We start from the raw sequence: 20890 nt of genomic DNA, 5'->3' as shown, positions 1-20890 counted from the left end.
CTGCTAAGCATCCACTACCCCTGCAGACAGGGAGATGGATTGTGAGGGAGTACGCAGGGAGTTCAAATACTGGTCTAGGATGAAACCTAATCTGAGTGGACATCGATGGATGAGAAATGCGGATATGGGACTGAGACCGGTTCTTAGAAAAAGGCTGAGGTCTGGGGAGTGAGCCTTGAGGTCAGAACTAATGCAGACTTACACTTCCTTTTCAGAAAAACAAGACGAAGCCCACACTGAGACACTAAAGGCTACAAAGAGAAACCCTGTTGTCTTGATAAAAGTGAAATGCTTTGGGATTTAACATGTATTTAGCTCAATAAAGACGTTTGAAAGTATCTTTGTAATTTAAAATGATTCAGTTTCTGAAAGTGAATGATGGTGCCCACGGAACTAACCCAGGACAGCAACTGACATCTTCAAACCCTCATTAGTTGGGAGTTCATATCCTATGGACTGGTTTGAGACTGCAGAGGTTGGTTTACCATAAAGTTTTCCCACCCTCAAAATGTGTCCCTGCCAGTTGTGCTTATTTAAGGGACAGTCAAGCTCATTAGGAGCCAGGGGAAATAACGAAAGGAAAAAGCCCTTCCTGTCTTACTGAGTAATGGCCGTGGTTGCTAGTCATGGGGACTGTAAAGGTCCCAATAAAAGATACTACCTTGGGTTTATCAACTTAATGCCAAAGTGCCATGCCATACAGTAGGCAGAGTAGATTCATGGCAGCAGGCAGGGATAGCCCTGTGCCAATACCTTCCTTCCTTAGTAAGTTATAAAAGGACACTTTGGAAACTTCAAAACATCCATACCTAGCCTTGCAAAGGTCTTTGACCAATTATTTGAACAACCTGTGGCAGCCATTCTCAATTCATGCCATTTGCTTAACAATTGGCACACAGAGTACTATATGTAGCTAGGGCATTGTGGGGCAGATGGATCTCAAGTCTGGTCTTGGAGAGCTAGTTCCAGGAGAGGCAAACAATCTGAAACACAACACATGTTTACAAACATTTCATAATCAGAAAAGCCTCTAAAACCAGGTTTTAGCCTGTGTTGTACTAGCTGGCTGGCTTTAGTCTTGATTCTGTCAATTCATGGTTGAGACTGCAGGTTTACACTACAATTACCTCTTTTACTTGGAAAACTGATGAACAATCAGAAGCATCGAGCCCGTGTCTTAATGATCTGCGTGGTCTCTAAATGTGTTTGTGGGTTATCTACAGAAGTGGATGTTCGGGTTCTTCGTAGTTGGAGTCTCATGCAGGGTAGGAGAGCTGCCTGACTTGGAAACAGAAATTGGACCTCTGGGAGAACAGTAAGTGCCCTTGGCCACTAGGCCACTTCTCTCTAGAACTCCAGCTAAGGGTTTTAGAAATGTCACGTGATGTACCAAGCTCCTGTTAGAACAATTCCCTTCCATGTCTTTCACCATGGCTTAATAATATAACAAGTGGAGAAGTGGCTCACAATCTCAGAAAACGGTAAATTATTAAATCTTATAAACCATTTTCAAAAAGATAAAAGCTTCAAAAAAAAAAAAAAAACCCCAAAACAAAACCCTGATGACAGTCCATCCATATGTCCTGGCTACAGCACGGCAGGGATCTCTGAGGACACAGTGTCCAGGGGCTGCCAGTGACAGTCCATCAGTGCATCATACAGTTCCTCACTTTGTTCCATGAACTCCTTGTTGGCCTCAGTCACATCCAGCTGTGGCGCTGGGTCTGCAGGAAAAGGAAAGGACAAGGTCAAACAGGCAGAACCACCTGGAAGGAGATCAGGCTCCTGCCTGCGGGCATCTTAGAGTGGGTATCGAAGATGGAAATCATTGTAATTTGAACCATGTGACAGCAGCCAGTTTCTCCTTCCAGTTTACAAAGCTACATCTGTCTTAGATTTTCTGTTCTGCGCAGATTTAAAATGTGGGTTTGGAAAACATTTAAGTTAATGAATCCAAAGTGTTACATTAAGAACTAAACCAATGTCTGATGAAATGCTTGGTTACATGAATTGGGGACCTAGTTCTGTCTCTTTCAGAAATCACAAACATACATTTTCAAGGTGTGGTGGCATCCCTATAGCCTCAGCCTCACTCTTGGGAAGTGGAGGCAGATGGATCATGAATAACTCTGCCTGCACTGAAATACTGAGAATGTCTTTAAAGACCCGTAACAGACCTTCTGGGTGTTGAGACGGTCTGCAGTCCAGGTGAATCTCAAACCCAATTGTTCCCCAGCCAGGAGACTACAGAAGTGCTTTACCATGTTGAACATGAAAGATGTTCACAAAGAGAAGCCCACAGTAAAGTATCTCTCCAGGAGGCGCGCTGTGTGGCGCTGTCTGGTCTAGAACCCAATGCTGAGACTAAAGCCCTGCACTACCACACCAACCTGAATTAGTCTTTTCCCTCTTCTCTCTTCTTAAGTTTTCCTGGCACTATGTAGTTTGAGGCTAGCCTCAAACTCATAGAGATGCCCCTACCCTTGCCTTGCAAGGGTTAAATTTAAAGGCTGCACCATCATACCTGCTATTTCTTTTGATACAAAGTCTCACTCACTACAAGACACAACCTCGCCATAAACGCAAAGGAATCAGTCTAGTCTCAACCTCCCGTCCTTTAAAAACTCAGCTTGTATTTCAGAAAACTGTTGTGGCTGGGTGTGGTGGCACAGGCCTGTAATCCCAGCATCTGGAGGCAAAGCAGGAGGAACAGGAGTTCAAGCTCATTCATAGCACAGTGAAGGTCAGCCTGACCTTATATCTCAAACCAAAACAGAAGGAAATTTAGATACAAAATTAATCTTACAAACTGGTAAACAAATACAAAGTAGGTGCTAGAGAGATAGCTCAATGGTTAAAAGCACTGGCTGCTTTTACAACTGTAACTCTAGTTCTAGGGTACATGAAATAAAAACAAACCAATAAATATAACAGTATCAATGTTACAGAGCCACTGGGTGGGCAGAGTGCCACAGCTTGGAAGTAACAGGCTCTCTGGGAGCAGCACTCATTTCATTAGAACAGGCAGAACCTGGCAATCATGGTGTGTCCACACCCATTAGAAAGCACACACATTCTCACCAAACTGTGGCAGCGCACGCCTTTAGTCCCAGCACTCAGGAGGCAGAGACAGGCAGATCTCTGAGTTCGAATCCAGTCTGGTCTACAGAGTGAGTTCCAGGACAGGCTCCAACTCCAAAGCTACATCTAGTGCGCCCACAGCTGGCACTTGAAACAACTACCAGGAGCTTGAAGGGACTCTTACCTTCCAGGGCATCATCCCCAACCTCTTCATATGTCTGTCAAGAGAGGAGAGGACTGATGAGGAGCCTGAGAAAATTCTGGCTGACTTTTGACAAATAGAGCTAGGTCTCTCTAGCCTTCCCCACTTTTTCAAAACCCCAACCCACTACCAACTTCACTGTAGAAAATGATGGTCCCTGGAGGGGAAATGAGACCCAAGAGTTGCTGAATGTGGTTACCTGCATGGTACTCTGTGTGTAGCCATACTGGGGATAGCTGTAGCTGTAGCTGCCTGTGTTCTGGTCGTAGCCCCACTGGGCATAGTAGTTCTGGTATTGCTGGTAATACTGGTTGTAGCTGTAACTGTACATCTGGCTGTACTCAACTGGCTTTACACGGCTCCTTATGAGGAACAAAATCAAACGTAAGAGGATTTCCCTTGACCACGGACTGCACTAAGTGCTCTGGGAGGGTTCCCTCCGGCTGCCCTCCACACTCTGTATCCCCATCCCTGCTATAGGATGAAGGCTAGGATAGAGCATTTAAGTGTCTGGTCCAGGATCACAAGACTAAGGCACAAACATAAACCCAGACAGTTTGCCTGCAGAACCCACGCTCTTAGGATACAAGCCTTTCTTCGCTCAGGTTGTTTGCCTTCAAGACCCCCCTCCACACTTTTTTTAAAGATTTGTTTATTTATTTTATGTATATGGGTGTTTTGTTTGCATGCATGTGTGCATACCAGAGGAGGCATTAGATCTCATTACAGATGGTTGTGAGCCTCCAGGTGGGTGCTCAGAATTGAACTCAGAACCTCTGAAGAGCAGCAGATCAATGCTCTTAACCTCTGAGCCATCTCTCCAGCCCCATTCTCAGGATCTTGGGGGGCTCTGTTCTCTGACAGTTGCAAAAGCTCAGGAAAACTTAAGAAATTGGGCTTTATGGGGCTGGAGAGATTGCTCATCAGTTAGAGCACTGTTCTTCCAGAGGATTCTGGTTCAATTTCTAGCATCCACATGGCAGCTCACAACTGTCTGTAACTCCAGTTCCAGATGCTATGACACCCTCACACACACACATACATACATGCAGGTAGGCAAAACACCAATGCATGTAAAATAAAAAAAAAATAAAATATCTGGTGGTTGTAGAGATGGCTCAGAGGTTAAAAGCACTGTCTGCTCTTCCAGAGGTCCTGAGTTCAATTCCCAGCAATCACATGGTAGCTCATAACCATCTATAATGACATCTGGTGCCCTCTTCTGGCACGAAGGCATACATGCAGGCAGAACATTGTATACATAATAAATCAATCTTAATTTTTTTTTAAGTTGGACAGTGGTGGTACATGCCTTTAATCCCAGCACTCGGGAGTCAGAGGCAGGTGGATCTCTTTGAGTTCAAGGCCCACCTGGTCTACAAGAGCTAGTTCCAAGACAGGAACCAAAGCTAAAGAGAGAAACCCGGTCTGGAGAAAGCAAAACAAAACAAGAAAAGCAAAGACAAGCCACTAGGCTGGGCCTAGATTTAATTCTCACATTCCGAAGAATCCACCAAGGAAGCTTCCTTTTTACCATACTGTAACCACCACCACTCAACCAAAGATAGACTGCCAAACCCACAAATCCACAAAGGCATCACTGCTTTCAAGGACACAAAAACCATGTGTGAAGAAGCTCAAGCACATGACAAGGGGTTTCCACTCATGAATTTGAGCTAAGAATGTCCTATGATACCAAAAACATGCAAGAGCCAGAGGCTGACTCCACCATGCAGTTGGTGGACTCAAAAGGAGAGTGACTTCTGCCCTCATGACTGGTATATTCCATTGCTATGCTTATCAACCCAGACAGGAAACTAAGCTGTTAGCAGGAGCTGAGAATACCAGGCACTGCAAAGGCTGCAACACTCGACTAAGCGCTTTCAAGCTCTTGCTTAGTGAAAGGGACTCAGTTAGTGCTAAGCAAATCCAAGTGCTGAACACTGAAGCACCCACCTCTAGCCCAGGATGCTTCACTGAAGGCTATAGGCAGATAGTCCTACTTGCCAAGTGCTGGGCTGGGCATACCCAATATTCACCTCTTCGACCCCTCCTTAATGAATCTATGGGTATCCATCACTCTGTTGACAATAACTGAGGTTCATCTTCCTGGACTGGGTTGGTTGTGTTTCCTTCAGACACCTATGCATTACAGTGAAGTTCTCCTTATCCCAAGGGTCTGAGAGCACCTCCTCAGGGGTGGGCACTGATTACTAACAACTGTGTTCAGTGTGGAATAGACAGAAGAAATCAGAAGTTTGCAGATGGGCCTTGGTTTCTGCTTACCGCTATACTGCCCCAGTCTAATTATCAAACAAACAGGAATACACCAGAAACAGTCAAAATGATCAACAACAGAGGAATTGTTGAACAAAACTTATATAAAAGAATATGCTGTAGTATAATCTAAAATAAAATCAGACAGGAGCATACATCAATCGTAGAAACTGTGCTTAGCATTTGTGAAGTCTCAACACCTCCACTCCCACCGAAAGGTAAGCAAAACCACACACATACATCTGTACAGCTACATGGGAAAGCATGTATATGGAATAAACATGAATATTTTTATATATTCATATATTTTATTATATGGGAGAAAATGAATATTACTTATGAAATTCAAAATAGAGTGTAAGACTCTGGATTTAAATCCCATAATTAGAAAAGAAATAAATCCTACCACATGTAAATTGAATCAATTTATAATATATGAACAAGGGACTTGAGATATGAAAACTGCTTTATAAAATTTTAGTTTGCTTGTTTACACCACATGGTTTTGCAATGCTGACCTGAAACTCTGATCCTGTCTCAACTGCCTGAGTCCTGGAATTACAGGTGTGTGGCACCACTCACGGCGCTACAGCCAATTCAGAATAATGAAATTATGATTTCTAAAGGGTTTTATTTATGTGTATGTTTCTGTGTGGGATATTCATAAAGAGGGCAGAAGAAAAGTATCAGACCCTGAGAGCTAAAGTCATAGGTGGCTGTGAGCTGCCTAAAGTGGGTGTTGGAAGCTGAACTCAGGTCCTCTGGATGAGCAGAAAGGGCTATTAGCCAGTAAGCCATCTCTCCAGACCTGTTATTTTCTTTAAAAACAATCTTTCTGCCAGGCAGTGGTGGCGCACACCTTTAATCCTAGCACTCAGGAGGCAGAGGCTGGAGGATCTCTGTGAGTTTGAGGTCAGCCTGGTCTACAAGAGCGAATTCCAGGACAGCCAGGATTATACACAGAGAAACCCTGTCTCAAAAACAAACAAACAAACAAAAAAACCCAAAACAATCTTTCTTTGCTTTAATCCCATCAATCACTTGGGAGCAGAGGCAGAGATCTCTGTGTTTGAGGCTAGCTTGTTCTGCTCAGCAAGTTCTAAACCAGCCAGGGCTACATAGTGAAATCCTGTGAAACATTCAAGTCTCTGTTGTTTCAAAACGACCATTGGGAAGGTATCTCCTGAAGTTTGACTGCCCTGTACTTTGTGGTCAAGATATCTCGGACCCTGTTACTTCTGTTTGTTTATGTTTTTTAGAGACTGGGTTTCTCTGTAGCTTTGGAACCTATCCTGGTACTCCTTCTGTAGATCAGGCTGGCCTTGAACTCACAGAGATCCACCTGCCTCTGTTTCCTGAGTGCTAGGATTAAAGGCATGGGCCACCACCGCCCGGCTGGCCCCGTTACTTCTGCCAGTGGTAGGGTGTACCACCTAATTCCCAGCTATAGGGCTGCCTGGTGCACCCCTCACTACAACCTACTGGATGCCACTAGCATGTTGTAATACCCCAAAATATATCCAGATGTCACCAATGCCTCGTAGTGAGTGAAATCTCTACCTGCTGAGAAATACTGCATTGGCTGAAGGATAAGAAATGTCACTTGGACCAGGAGTGATGGCATACACCTTTAATGCTAGCACTTGGAGGCAGAGGCAGGTGGGTCTCTGTGAGTTCCAGGCCAGCCAAGAATATAGATAGTAAGACCCTGTCTCAAAGAACAAAACAACAAAGCTAGGTGTAACCATAAAGACCCTGTCTATCAAGACAAAACAAACCATGGATTTCCAATATATATATATAGCCTAGCTAGCATGACAACTTAGCCCTGAGATACACAGTATTTCAGACACTGGTTAGAATTTTTTAAATTCTAACAAACTCTATAGATAATTTCCCAACAGCAGCAGCTGGCCAAAGAGCAAAGATATGGAACAAAACAGCTTTCCTGCTGCTGCCCTCAATGTCTGACCCCTCGGCTATTAGCTCCCAGAGGTGTGTGGCTACGCTAGTTCATCCCCCACAGCAAGCTTGGCCAAAGCACACAGTATCTGTGACATCTGCCTCTCTGAAGATGTGTGTTCCCCATATGGATGTCCTAACTCAGCAAACAGCCAAAGAGGGCCCAGGGCAGGCTAGCTAGTCCATGCCTATGCTCTCTGCGGAACTCACGCTTTAGGGATGGCCACACTCAGCCGCACAGGTTTAGACCCCAGTCCCACTGCTCCCTGGCACTCCGTCAAGGCTCGCTTCTGTTCCAATTCATCTGTGAATTTCACAAAACCATAGCCCCTGGAGGGAGAAAAAAACCAACACGCAACTTAGATCACAAAAGTGATGAAGCCTACAAGAGGAAACATGGAAAAGGGGGTGGAAAGAGGTGGGCTGGAGCACAAAGGAAAAGGGCCAGAAAGGGAGCGAGCCAAACCCAGAGGGCGGGACGGTCACACAGTATGATCCTGACACTTGTGGGAACTCCTCCTTTCAGTTCAGCCCCCATTCTCCTCACCCCTTCATCCAGGGGCTGCTTCCCAAACAGGAGCGTCCCTCCCAAACTAGGGGAAGGCAACATTATTAGCACCGTGTAGCTGTGGGGACAGTGAAGTCTGACCTGTGGACTTTTCAGACTCCTGCAGGGATGTGTCAGGCATGCCGGGAAGCAGTTACAGACAGACCTGGTTCCTGTTCCTTGAGGTCAAACAACTTAGAGACTGCTCATGACACCTACAATTAATAGCGCATACTACCTGCTGGACAAGGTGCTGAGGACACTTTCAAGGTTACCCCATCACATGGAGCACTACACAGCACTAAAGAGCAGCCAAAATTCAGAGAGGGTTGATAACTAGCCCAGAGTCACGCACAACAGAAGCAGACCTAACTCCTAAGGCCTGAGTAAAATGACTTAACTGATGAAGAATCAGCTGCTGCTGGTGGCACATGCCTGTAATTCTGGTACTAGGGAAGCTAAGTGTGGAGAATTTTGAGTTTGAAGCCAGCTACGACCATATGGGGTAAAAGGGGTGGGGGGAGAGTAAGGACTGAAGAAGTGGCTCTGTGGTAGGGCATCAGCTTAGTACACTAAGTACCTGGGTGTAATGTCTAGTACAAATACAAAAAGAACAAGCCTTTCTTGGAATGGTAGGATATGGCTGGGTTCAATCCCATGCACAGCAAAGAATTAAAAAAAAAAAAAAAAAAAAGTACCTTCTTTTCTTTTGAGTGGAGAAACCAAACTCGGGACCTTGTGCATGCTAAGCAAACTCTCCAATACTGAGCTACATCCTAGCATTTGGTTGTATCTATTTTTATTTTATTATTTTTATTTCAGGAGCATTGATGTTTTTGCCTGCATCCGTATGAAGGTGTCAGGTCCCCTAGAACTGGAGTTAAAGATACTTGTGAGCTGTATGGTGGACTGGGAATTGAACCCAGGTCCTCTGGAAAAATGACCAGTGCTGTTAACTACTGAGCCATATCCCTAGCCCCCTTGACTGCTTCTGTTTTTTTTTAGGGCAGGGTTACACTGTGTAGCCCCTGCATCTCTCCTGGAACTTGCTCTGTACAGCAGGTTATGGTCTTTATCTATCTATCTATCTATCTATCTATCTATCTATCTATCTATCTATCTATTTTGAGGCAGGGTTTTGCTAAGTTGCCTACACTGGTCATAAACTCACTGCACAGCGCACGAAGACCCTGAATTTGCAATCTTGCTGCCTCAGCTGGGCAGTTGGGATTATAGACCTGTGCCAACAAGTCTAGCTTCATTTTTCTTGTTTTGTTTGAGGTAGGGTCTTGCTGTGTAGCGCAGGCTGGCTTGAGTTCAAAATCCTTAGCTTTCACCTTCCAAGTGTTGACAGGTTTCTCCATTTTAAAATGGAAAACTTAACCCTCCTTTTTTTTTCTTTTGTGGGGGTGGGTGAGCATTAAGAAAGAGTTCAGCCAGGTAGTGGTGGTGCACGCCATTAATATCAGCACTCGGGAGGCAGAGGCAGATGGATCTCTGAGTTAGAGGCCAACCTGGTCTACAGAAAGAGTTCAAGGACAGCCAGGGCTACACAGAGAAACCCTGTCTTGAAAAACAAAAACAAAGAGAGACCCTTATGTAGTCCAGGCTGGTCTTGAACTCACTATGTATTCATAAAATATGAATGGCCTTGATTTTCTGATCTTCCTGCATCCACTGCCCAAGTTCTGGGAATATAGGTGTGCAGTGCCACACTAGGCTAAAGAATAGTATTTTTAACTACACGGAAAGCCTTATTAACAGAAATAAATACAAAAACCAGCTATTCATAGTTCCTCTAATCTTATGTCAATCATATAATATTGCTTCAATTTATAGATTAGGAAACAGTGAGTATCTGTAACTTGTCTAGTGCACAGTCCCTTGTCACTGAAGAAGCTGAGTTTGAACCAGGCTGTCTGGCTCGAAAGCTTGCACTCTGGGCCACCACCCTCCTTGGTGTCTCTGATCCGTCCCCCCAGGAGGTAAGAATGCTGAACAAAGTAAACATAAATAGCAGGTAAGGCCTTACTTAGACACGCCTGTCTGGTCCAAAACCACCTTGCCTCCCCGACAGGAGGGGTAGACTTTGACAAAGAACTCATACAGCATGCCATCATCCACGTCTGGGGTCAGGTCCCCGACAAAGAGGGAGTACTCAGGGCTGAGAGGAGAAAAGAGTCAGCAAGAAAAATATCAAAACCCTGCTGTGAGTTTCTGGAATCTTTCTTTCTCCCCTCTTCTTTTTTAAGACAAAAAGTTATACCATAGAGCCCAGGCTGGTCTCAAACTCCTCGCAAGCCTCCTGCCTAAGCCTTCTGAGTGCAGGAATTACAGGGACACATATCGAGTAAGGGCACAGTTGGGTTAAGCCTCTAGGGGCTTCTCAGAAACACTAAATCTGATTTGCCTACCTAATCAGATACCCCCACTCTACTGCTTAGACTCAAACCCAGTGTCTCATGCATGTGAGGCTTAGTCAGTCTAGAACTATAAAGTTCATTATACTTCTGCAAAAGATTATGGAAATAGCTCCCTGCTCTGCAGTCAGCAGACACTACACAAAACCTATCTGACTTTAAGCATCAAGAGAGTACAGAGCTGGGTGTGGTGGGGCATGCATGCACTCAGGAGGCAGAAGCAGAGGCAGATGGATCTCAGAGTTCGAGGCCAGCCTATTCTGCAGAGCAAGTTCCAGGACAGCCAGGGCTACACAGAGAAGCCTTATCTGGGGGAGGGGAAGGACACAGATGAAGCACTCCTTTAACTGCAGCAGTTAAGAGGCAGAGGTATGTCTCTCTATGAGTTCCAGCCTATACTAGTCTACCTAGTAAGTTTCAGGCCAGCCAAGGTTACACACTGAAACCTTGCCTCAAAAAATATAGAGGGAGGGAGAGAACAGGTGAGACGGAACAGGTGAGGGGCTAGATAAGAGGTATCTCCAAAGAGGTTTTTGTTTTGGTTTTCGAGACAGGGTTTCTCTGTGTAACAACCCTGGCTGTCCTGGAACTCACTGTTTAGGCCAGGTTGGCCTCAAACTCACAGAGATCCACCTGCCTATGCCTTTTGAGTGTTAGGATTAAAGGCGCACACCACAATGTCTGGCCAGGAGTTTTTATGTTTGGTTTTGTTTTAAGAAACTAGACAGGAAGCTGGAGAAATGGCTCAGAAGGTTAAGAGCACTGACTGCTTTTCCAGAGGTCCTGAGTTCAATTCCCAGAAACCACATGGTGGCTCACAACTATCTACAATTAGATCTGGTTTCCTTTTCTGGCGTGCAGGCATGCACAGAGGTAGAACACTGTATACATAATAAATATTTACAAAAAAAGAAACTAGACAGGTATTCAATATATATTTTAATTCCAATGATAAAATAAAATAAGACCCTTATCTCCTAAAGACCTACAATCTAGTTAAGAAATTCTCAAATTCTGTTGGAACAAGGTCATCAAACCTTTTCTAGAAATGTTGACAAATGTATTTAGAGATTCAGATTCAGTTTTTGTGCCACCATGCTAGGTTTTATTTAAGCATTTCTAGCAAGATACATATTCTTGGTATAGTTTCCCATGCCCAGAGAGAAACAGGGGAATTCACAAGTTCAAGGTTAACCTCAGTTATATAGCAAGTTCAAAGTTGGTCTGGGCTATATGAGACCTCGTCTCAATACCTATATACTTGATGGAAACAAACTCTGGTCCTCTGCAAGAATAATACTCTCTCTTCAATGCTGAACCAACTCTAAAGCCCATTGTTTGGTTTTTGAAAAAGTCTCATGTAGCTCAAGCTAGCCTCAAACTCCACATATACTTAAAATGACCTTGAAATTCTGTGCTGTGGGATAATGCTCTTGTACACTCTAAAGATTTCCTGACTTAGCGTTAACAGTAAAAACCTTGCAGCTCTTTTAGGAAATTCTGCCAAACACTAAAGTGCTGTTTATGATCAACTGGCATCAGGCACGGACCTAGAAACTCCACAGATGTGCCAATAAATGTGGTTGCTGCCAATATCTCCGCCATGAAGCTAGACTCTCAGAAAGCTAAGGAATTGGGTGGAGCCAGCCGCCAAAGCAGCTGCTTTAATCCTAGGCATGCTATTTAGCAGACTATAAAAACTCATGTGCTCAGAAAAAGATAGAGATATATGGTAAGGACAGATTCAGATGAAAAAAACACCTCAAAACGGGTTACAATGTATTTAAAATTATACATAGGCTTGGGAGAGAAAAAAAAAAAGGACAGAGAAAGTCCTTAAAAAAAGAAAGAGTATTCGGGTGTGGTGGCACATGCCTTTAATCCCAGCACTTGGGAGGCAGAGGCAGGCAGATCCCTGTGAGCTTGAGGCCAGTCTAGTTACAGAGTGAGTTCCAGGACAGCCAAAGATACACAGGGAAACCCTGTCTCAAAAAACCAAAAATTATTCCAGGACAGGCTCTAGAAACTACAGGGAAACCCTGTCTCGAAAAACCCCAAAAAAAAAAAAAAAAAAAAAAAAAAAATAGGGCCGAAGAGATGGTTCAGAGGTTAAGAGCACTGACTGCTCTTCCGGAGGTCCTGAGTTCAATTCCCAGCAACCACCACATGATGGCTCACAGCCATCTGTAATGAGATCTGGTGCCCTCTTCTGGCCAGCAAGCATACAGACAGACAGAACACCATCATATACATAATAAATTTTAAAAAAATATATAAAAATAAAAGAAATAAGAGTAAAAAAAAGATATGTAAAGATGGAAAATATATAGTCTGGATACTATGTTACTGTGTTGTCTTTGAATTGTTTGACTGCTGAGGAAGGAGCCACAGCTGCAAAAAGACATTTGATTATAGATGCTGCTGGATTAATCCAATCTATATATTTTGAAAATGCCTTGACTTCAAAATTTAAATCAAAGGATATATTACTTTGGAGAAGAGGTTTTGCTTTTGTTTCCACAGGAAATGAGAGACTGTGGATTCATTCTGGGTTAAAAAAAAATCAGGTTTGATCAAGGAAGACCCCCCCTGAAAACTCTCTAATGGTAATGAATGGCTGAGATGATCCAACATTTCAGAGCACCTCTGCTGCAGTTTCCTCTGAGTTCTACATTCAGAACAGCTTCAAGACTACTGGCTGAGATGATCCAGCTTCACAGAATACTACCTCCAATCAGGACTTGACTATAATCCTAAATATTATTTGGATCCCCAAAAGATTATCAGTGCCCCCAAGCAGCAGGAAGTAGCCTAGAGAACTATGCCCACATTCGTGCGCACAAAAAAAAAAAAAAAAAAAAAAAAAAAAAAAAAAGGATTATGGATATTTGTCTTTGTTATAAGTTGTTATGGAAAATGGTCAGGAAAAAAGCTAAATAAATGAGATTAGATTCAGAATTCTTGTCTTTAAAAGAGTAAAAGGGGACTAGAGAGATGGTTCAGAGGTTAAGAGCACCAGCTGCTCTTCCAGAGGTCCTGAGTTCAATTCCCAGCAACTACATGGTGGTACACAGCCATCTACAATGGCTTGTAGGCTTACATGGAGACAGAATGTTGTACACATAATAAATAAATAAATCTTTTTTTAAAAAATGGAGGGGATGCTGTGGGATAATGTTTATGTACACTGTAAAGATTTGTCACTCATATTAGTTTAATAAAATGCTGTTTGGCCAGGAAGTATAGGCGGGACAAACAGACTAAGAGATTTCTGGGAAGAGCAAAGGCAGTCAGTCGCCATTAAGACACAGAGGAAGCAAGATGAGAACGCCTTACTAAGAAAAGATACCAAGCCACATGGCTAAACATAGATAAGAATTATGGGTTAATTTATGTGTAGGAGTTAGTTAATAATAAGCTTGAGCAATAGGCCAAACAGTTTATAAATAGAAGCCCCTGTGTGGTTCTTTGGGACTGAATGAATGGCTGCAGGACCAGGTGGGACAAAAACTTCCTTCTACACTTCTGAATTACCTGCTTCTACCTCCCATGTGCGAGGATCACAGACAAGTCTCTATGACACTTTTTTTAAAAGATTTATTTATATATTTATTATGTACACAACATTTGGCCTCCTTGTACGCCCAAAAATATGGGACACTTCACGAATTTGCGTGTCATCCTTGTGCAGGGGCCATGCTAATCTTCTCTGTATTGTTCCAATTTTAGTATATGTGCTGCCGAAGCGAGCACTCTATGACATTTTATTTGGTGCTGAGGATTAAGCCCAAGGCTCCCTGCACAGACACTGTGTCTAGTGAGCTATGTCCCTGTCATTTCTTCTACAAAACTTCAGCGTGACACACTATGTTTTACTTCTGCCATCTTAGGTTCTCATATATTATCCAAATTGGGTGCAGTGATGCTCACCAATAAATCTCAGCTATTCAAGAGGCTACACCAGGAATCTGAGGTAAGTCTAAGCAACATAGCCATATTGCCAACACCATGATATCAGGACTCTGCACCATGTCTTGTGAGGATTCTAACAAATGGACATATTATAGCCAAGCCATTTCTGTATTATGAGGCTATCTGGGATTCTCCTCAATGTTTCTCCTCACATGCACGCTTTAATGAGCATTTAGGAGATTGCACCTCGCACACATCCATGAATAAATTCTGGAGAATGGAATTACAGGGTCACGAGAAAACAAGCTTCTAAGACACTGTCCTAAAACTTTCCAAAACCACTGAGGACTAAGCAGAGCAACTCAAGGTTTTTGTTTGAGTATCTCACTCTGTAGCCCTGGCTATCTGAGAACTCAGTATGCAGACCAGGATGACTTCCAACTTGCCACGTTCCTCCTATCTCTACCTCCTGAGTGCTGAGAGCTGGGACGGCAGGGTGCTACCAGACCTGACCACAGCACTGTCTTTATAGTCTGAGATGGAGCTGAAGAACCATTGCAAAACTAGAAACTCTGTGAAACAGGCAGATTGCTTCCAATGTGGAAATGCAAAACTGGAGTTTGTCTATTCTAGCCCAGACTGTAAATCTTTAACACAACAGACAAATACTTCTAGACAGTCACTGATTGCTGGGATTAAAGGCATTCACCACCACCGCCTGGTTTCACATTGTTATAGTAAGTAGACCCTTACTGAATAAAACCTCAAAACCTGGAAAATTAACATGGTGAAAGGTCGGGGGAGGGGGGAACGGACAGGGCCTCACCAGGCATAGTGGCACACACCTATTTTTTTGTTAAGATTTATTTATTATGTACAGTGTCCTGCTGGCATGTATGTCTTCATGTCAGAAAAGGGCACCAGACCTAATTATAGGTAGTTATGAGGCACCATGTGGTCGTTGAGAATTGAACTCAGGACATCTGGAAGAGCAGTCAGTGCTCTTAACCTCAAGCCATCTCTCCAGCCCCACACCTATAATCTTACATTGCCTCGCTAGGCACGGTAGCACACACCTATAATCTTAGGCACCATGAGGCATAGTAAATTGAGGCCAACCTTGGCAACCTAGTGAATTGTAGGTAAGTGTGGGCTACAGAATGAGAACTTGTTTCAGTGAAACCAAAAATAAATAGTCAGAGCTCAAGATAAGAGTTCTTGCCTTCTGTTGTATGTTTGAATAAGGGGGCTGGAATAAGAACGGTCCTGATAGACTCATATATTTGAATGCTTAGACGACTTTCAACTTGCCACGTTCCTCCTATCTCTACCTCCTGAGTGTGATTACGATTAGAAGGTGTGACCTTGCCGGAGGAACTGTGCCACTGAGGGTGGGCTTTAAGGTTTCAAAAGCCTATGCCATACCCGGTCTCTCATTTACTTCTCTAGCACCATGCCTGCAATGCCTTCTGCCATGCTCCCCACCATGACGATAAAAACTAAACTTCTGAAACTATAAGCACCCAGTTAAATGTTCTCTCTTCACAGTACAACAGTGACTAAAGACACCTTCCATGCCCAAATTTCTGGGCTCCATCACCAGCACGGTGTATCTCTAACATTCAAACACTCGGGGTCGGAGCATGCACATATTCATCACAGCACCTGGGAGGTAGAGGATCAGAATTTTAAGGTCATCCTTGACTACACAGGGAGCTTGAGACCAGTCTGAGATATGTCTCCCCACAAAAAAAGAGACATCCAAAGAAGGAAAGACATGGCCTTGACACGATGGGGGCCAGGGAGTAGGCGAGCATTGTCTTTAGGGTCAGATTCAGTTCTCTACCCTCATTTGGCAGTAACTGGCACCACGACATCTGTGCCTCTACTCAGACATACAATGACACTGCTCCTTACTTACCTGTTGTCTGGTTGTTTCCCGTAAGTGGCATAATTCAGTTTAAAACGTTTTGCCTGGAAATTTAAAAACACACGAACAAACTAAAACAGAGAAGGGCCTTTCAAAAGTCAAACAATATTTGAAAAAAACTGAAATAAATTACCTTGGCCAAAACATCTCCCCCTCTCTAAGCCTCAGTTTTTCTCCTGTATAAAATGAAGGGGTTGCACGGTTGACCGTTAAGGGCACTGCCAGCTCCATGGTTCTATGAGCCCAGGTGTGCCAGCTGGTACAGTTGTAAGCTAAGTAACTGTGGGGAAGAGCAGAATGTAACTCTCTTGAGATGTGTTCTCGCTGCTACCAGCCTGTTCTAGATTCTCAATCAGGCAAAAGACCTAGAGTTTCAAGTCTTTATTTTCAGCTGGGGATTGAGCCCAGGGTCTTAGGCACGCTAGGTAAGCACTCTACCACCGAGCTGCACCCCAGCCCGATTTTCGAGTCTTCTGTCATAGAAGGCAGTACTGCAGAGTGGAAAGGGCCAGGGTTTTGTAGGTAATCAATCTTCTGCCTGTTTCTCATCTGGAATATGTTGGCTCTGTTACTAACTACCTGTATTGCCTTCAGCAAATCATTGTATCTCCCTGCTTCAGTTTCCTGGTTGAGAAAGATAACACTACCTATTGTATAAAATGATATAACTATCCAGTAACAATTCAATATGTGGTGGTAATTAAGGACAATAAAAATGGCAAGGTCATCATCATCCAAATGTCCTTACAGGTGTGGCTCCTGGCAGGGGCTTCCCATTAATTTTATGCAAACACTTCTCCGCTGTGGCCAAATCTGCAAATTCCACAAAGCAGTAGCCAGCTGGGATTCTGGAAAGAAAGCAGAGAAACAGAATGATAAAGATGTCCAGGTACATTTTGGCCTGAAGAGAGGAACAATGGTTTTCTTTTCTTGTTTTCCTTTTTGTTAAGACAAGGTCTCACTATGTAGCTTTGGCTGTCCTGGAACTCACTCTGTAGACCAGGCTGGCCTCAAAGTCATAGAGATGGGTCTGCCACTGCCTCTCAAGTGCTGGGGTTACAGGCATGTGCTACACCACAAATAGAGCCTCGATTATTATTCCACCCCATATTCCAGATGAGAAACAACTTGCAAATTTAATTCAAAGACAGTGAATGTGAATAGTCCCTGAACTATTTACTAACCATCCACAGGGGTCATAGGTCAGATAGCTTGTATATCAGATTCATATATGATTCATAACAGTAGAAGAATTACAATTATGAAGTAGCAAAATAATTTTATAGTTGGGGGTCACCACAACATGAAGAACTGTATTAAATGGAACATTAGGAAGGTTGAGAACCACTGGCTTAGACAATACAGTTTTATCTGTACACTGTTAGTATTGTAGTCTAGAGACACTGTCAGTATACAGGAGGATGAACATAGGGGTTTGGGTCTCTGTAGGGGGTCTTAGAACAACTCCCACATGAATACTCCGGGAGGACAGCATCCTTAAAACCAGTTGAGGTAACCTGAAATTATGTCCTTCCTGTCCAATGACAGAGAGCCTGAGGTGGCACGGATGGGCATTCTTTAATATTTGTATTAATTATCTGAGGATTATTTGTGGTTTCTTTCCTGTTGTTTGGTTTTTTGAGAAAGGGTCTCTCTATATAGCTCGTGATGTTCTGGCCTTCCTGCTGGGATTACATGCCTGTGCCACTACCCCAGCTTAATTACTGGAAAAGTCTATACAATGTATCATAGGTCCAGGATCTCCAACTCAGGTCAACAGGCTTATGAGGTGCTGAGCCACCTCACTGTCCTCCCCCAGCCTTGTACTTCTGAACTCTCCTGATTCCTTGAAAAAGAAAAACAAACAAACAAACAAACAAACAAACAAAAACAAGGGAGGGGTATGTGGGCGGGTGAGATGGCACATGCTCAAAATTAAATAAAGGGGAGCTGAGTTCAGCAGTTTAGACTTTTGCACTGCTGAGTTCCAGGCCAGCCTGGTTTACAGAGCGAGTTCCAGGTCAGCCAAGACTACACAGAGAAACCCTGTCTCGAAAAAAGTTTCAAAATAAAACAAAGCTACATGAAGCAAACAAGTGATCTACCAAAGTTCAAACAACAGTTTTCAAACACAGGTTCCAGCATCCTGCCCTGAAACACTGGGGCACTGAAACCTGAAAGCTGTTTCTGCTCAGTAAGCGTCCACCCCAACCCCATGTTCCTTTGGCGGTTCTGTGAGATGAGGACCACTACCAGGCGAGAAGCCCGGATTCCAGCGATGTTTGTCCTCTGGAATGACAGCAGCAGGGGCAGGCTCTATTGAGGGCTGGAGAGGTGAAAGGGAGATGTACCCAGTGAGGCGGTTTCGGATAATTTTGACGCTCATCACGGTCTCCCCCATGGTGGCAAAGGCTCTAGAGATGAAGTTCTCATCCATGTAGGGTTCCAGCTGCATGGAAACCGCAACAGCGAGTCTCAGTTCCAGGAGCTCCCTAAGGGGTCCAGCCCCTCCCGCTCGGTCCGGGTCACTCTCCACAGAAGGGTGCTGTGGTTCCAAAACACTTCTTTACTTCAAATGGCTCCCCTTGCGGGCCCTGTGGCTTTCGCGTTTAGTCCCAGCACTGGGGAGCTAGGGGCAGGCGGAACTCTCTGTGAGTTCGAGGCCAGGCTGGTGTACATAGTGAGTTCCAGGACAGTGAGAGCTATGTGAGCCCTCATCTCAAAACAAAAATAACAAACAAAATCGCTCCCCTTTTTGGAACTCCTCGTGCCTTCGGCCCTAGAAACAAAAGGCCCCTCAATTCTTCAGGGGAGCCCTCCCATTCCACCCCCAATATCCCCTTTTCTTTGCCATATTGGAAAAGGGGACCCTAAAACCTGTAACCCGTAGATTTTGCCCCTGATTACCCTTCCTTCTGTTGCACAGCCTCCCTGTCCTATCAGGGCAGGAGTGAGAAAGGGCCTCGCTGCGGAGCCCCAACTAGCCTAGAACTCGCTACGGGGCCTCGAATTTGTGGCGGGCCTCCTGCCTCTGTCGCAAGTGCAGGGATGAAGGCACGCGCCTCAATCGGCACTACCGGCCTGGCTTTTCCTAGTCTCCAGAACCCGTCCCGTTCACCTCCGCCCTCCAGGGATCGCAAGGCCCCATGCCCTCAGCCCCGCCCTCCCCTAGGACTCGAGACCCTCTGGTCCTCTCGGAGCAGGCGCGGCCCTCACTCACGTCTCCCATCCACAGGCTGGCCGCCATCCCGCACCCGGGCGGGGACCGTGCGGGCCCGCGCCCGTGCCCGTCCGCGCAGCGGAGACCGCCGGAGTCGGCGGAATCTGCGCCTGCGACGTGCGCAGCCGCCGCGGATAGACGCGCCGATCCGGGTTTTCCTCGCTTCTGTCAGCAGCTTCCGGCTCGTAGGGGGCGTGGCTCCGGGGCGGACAGGGGCGTGGCTTCGGCAGGGGCGCGGGAAGCCTGCCTGGAGGCTCGGATACAATAGACTCCACTACTTAGTAAAACCACGTAAATACGTCTATAATTAAGAGGTAAGGCTCGCACTCTAGGGAATTCCGAGCATAAGCACGAAGGTAAATTAGTGACGGAACCTCTCTGGGGGCTTGGACGAGCCGCTGCTTGCATAGCTGTCCTCTGGCTCTGCATTCCAGCCCGAAAAAACGCGAGGGTCTTTTTTTTTTTTTTTCTTTTTGAGATTCTTCATTCTCATAAAGCCCTGTGGCGGAAAGGACTAAGGAACGGCTCACTTGATAGTCCAATCAAAGTCTCTCTCACCCATCATTTGGGGCGGGGCACCGCCTTTATGTAGCCCTGGCCGACCTGAAAGTGCCTAATGTTTATGCTTCTGCCTGTCTTTATGAACTCGTCCTCTGAAAAAACACTCATTCTCTTTAATGCCCGGGCCACGTCTCTAGCCAATTTTACCGCTTTAATTTTTATATTTTTGCCTTAAGGCAAGGGATTATGTTGCTCACGCCGTCCTGGTACACCTGTATAATCTAGGCTGGCTGCAGTAATCTGGCAATCCTACTTTAGTCTTCTAGCTTTACAAGTGGGAGACACCACTCCTGGCCCCTCCCACTTCCTACTCCACAATGCCAAAGCTTTACCTCAGAGCACAAACCTACCCATAGAAAACACTCAGTAGACTTTTTTTTTTTTTTTTTTTTTTGAGACAGGGTCTCTCTGTAGCTTTGGAGCCTATCCTTGCTCTTGTAGGCTAGGCTGGCCTCGAACTCAGAGATCTACCTGCCTCTGCCACCTAAGTGCCGGGATTAAAGGTGTGCACCACCACTGCCCAGTTTAGAAGACTTGGTTTTTGAGAGCTTCCCCCGAGGCTTCAACATAAGGTTGGTACCCAGTTCAGGAGAAAGTGGGTGGTAGCGCATGCCTTTGATCCCAACACTCAGGAGGCAGAGGCAAGTGGATGGATCGTTTTGAGTTTGAGGCCAGTCTGGTATACAGAGTTCCAGGAAAGGCAGGGCTACACAAACTGTCTCAAAAAACAAAAAAATGAAGAAATGGGAAGCCCCTGTGCCTTGCGATCGGTTCTGAC

At 44.8% G+C, this 20890-nt stretch overlaps 1 protein-coding gene and 2 non-coding genes across 5 annotated transcripts; 1 reads left to right on the top strand and 2 right to left on the bottom strand.

Annotated features, from left to right (window-relative positions):
- The first annotated feature begins 68 nt into the window (after nucleotides 1-68).
- LOC119818167 lies at nucleotides 69-142 on the top strand. The gene has a single exon (XR_005286071.1). It is a non-coding gene; the product is annotated as a small nucleolar RNA SNORD99 (small nucleolar RNA).
- Nucleotides 143-1111: 969 nt separating this feature from the next.
- On the bottom strand, nucleotides 1112-19712 carry LOC119816474 (tRNA selenocysteine 1 associated protein 1). Of its 3 annotated transcripts, XM_038333167.2 has the most exons (9): nucleotides 19552-19706; nucleotides 18683-18780; nucleotides 17080-17179; nucleotides 16323-16375; nucleotides 10102-10233; nucleotides 7733-7852; nucleotides 3483-3645; nucleotides 3266-3299; nucleotides 1112-1724 (listed from the first exon to the last, which is right to left on the bottom strand). In XM_038333167.2, exons 1-9 carry the CDS (start codon nucleotides 19576-19578, stop codon nucleotides 1588-1590), a joined length of 864 nt encoding a protein of 287 aa, XP_038189095.1. In that variant the 5' UTR covers nucleotides 19579-19706; the 3' UTR covers nucleotides 1112-1587. The 3 variants fall into 3 exon arrangements, with proteins under 3 accessions (XP_038189095.1, XP_041911178.1, XP_038189096.1); XM_042055244.1 differs by lacking the exon at nucleotides 18683-18780 and having other exon boundaries at nucleotides 19552-19712; XM_038333168.2 differs by lacking the exon at nucleotides 10102-10233.
- On the bottom strand, nucleotides 14136-14242 carry LOC119818200. Its single transcript, XR_005286086.1, has one exon. It is a non-coding gene; the product is annotated as a U6 spliceosomal RNA (small nuclear RNA).
- Nucleotides 19713-20890: the final 1178 nt, after the last annotated feature.

This window comes from Arvicola amphibius, chromosome 6, assembly GCF_903992535.2.
Source record: "Arvicola amphibius chromosome 6, mArvAmp1.2, whole genome shotgun sequence".
NCBI lineage: Eukaryota > Metazoa > Chordata > Mammalia > Rodentia > Cricetidae > Arvicola > Arvicola amphibius.
Note: the sequence above shows the minus strand (reverse complement) of the source record. Positions and strands in the feature narration are given on the sequence as shown.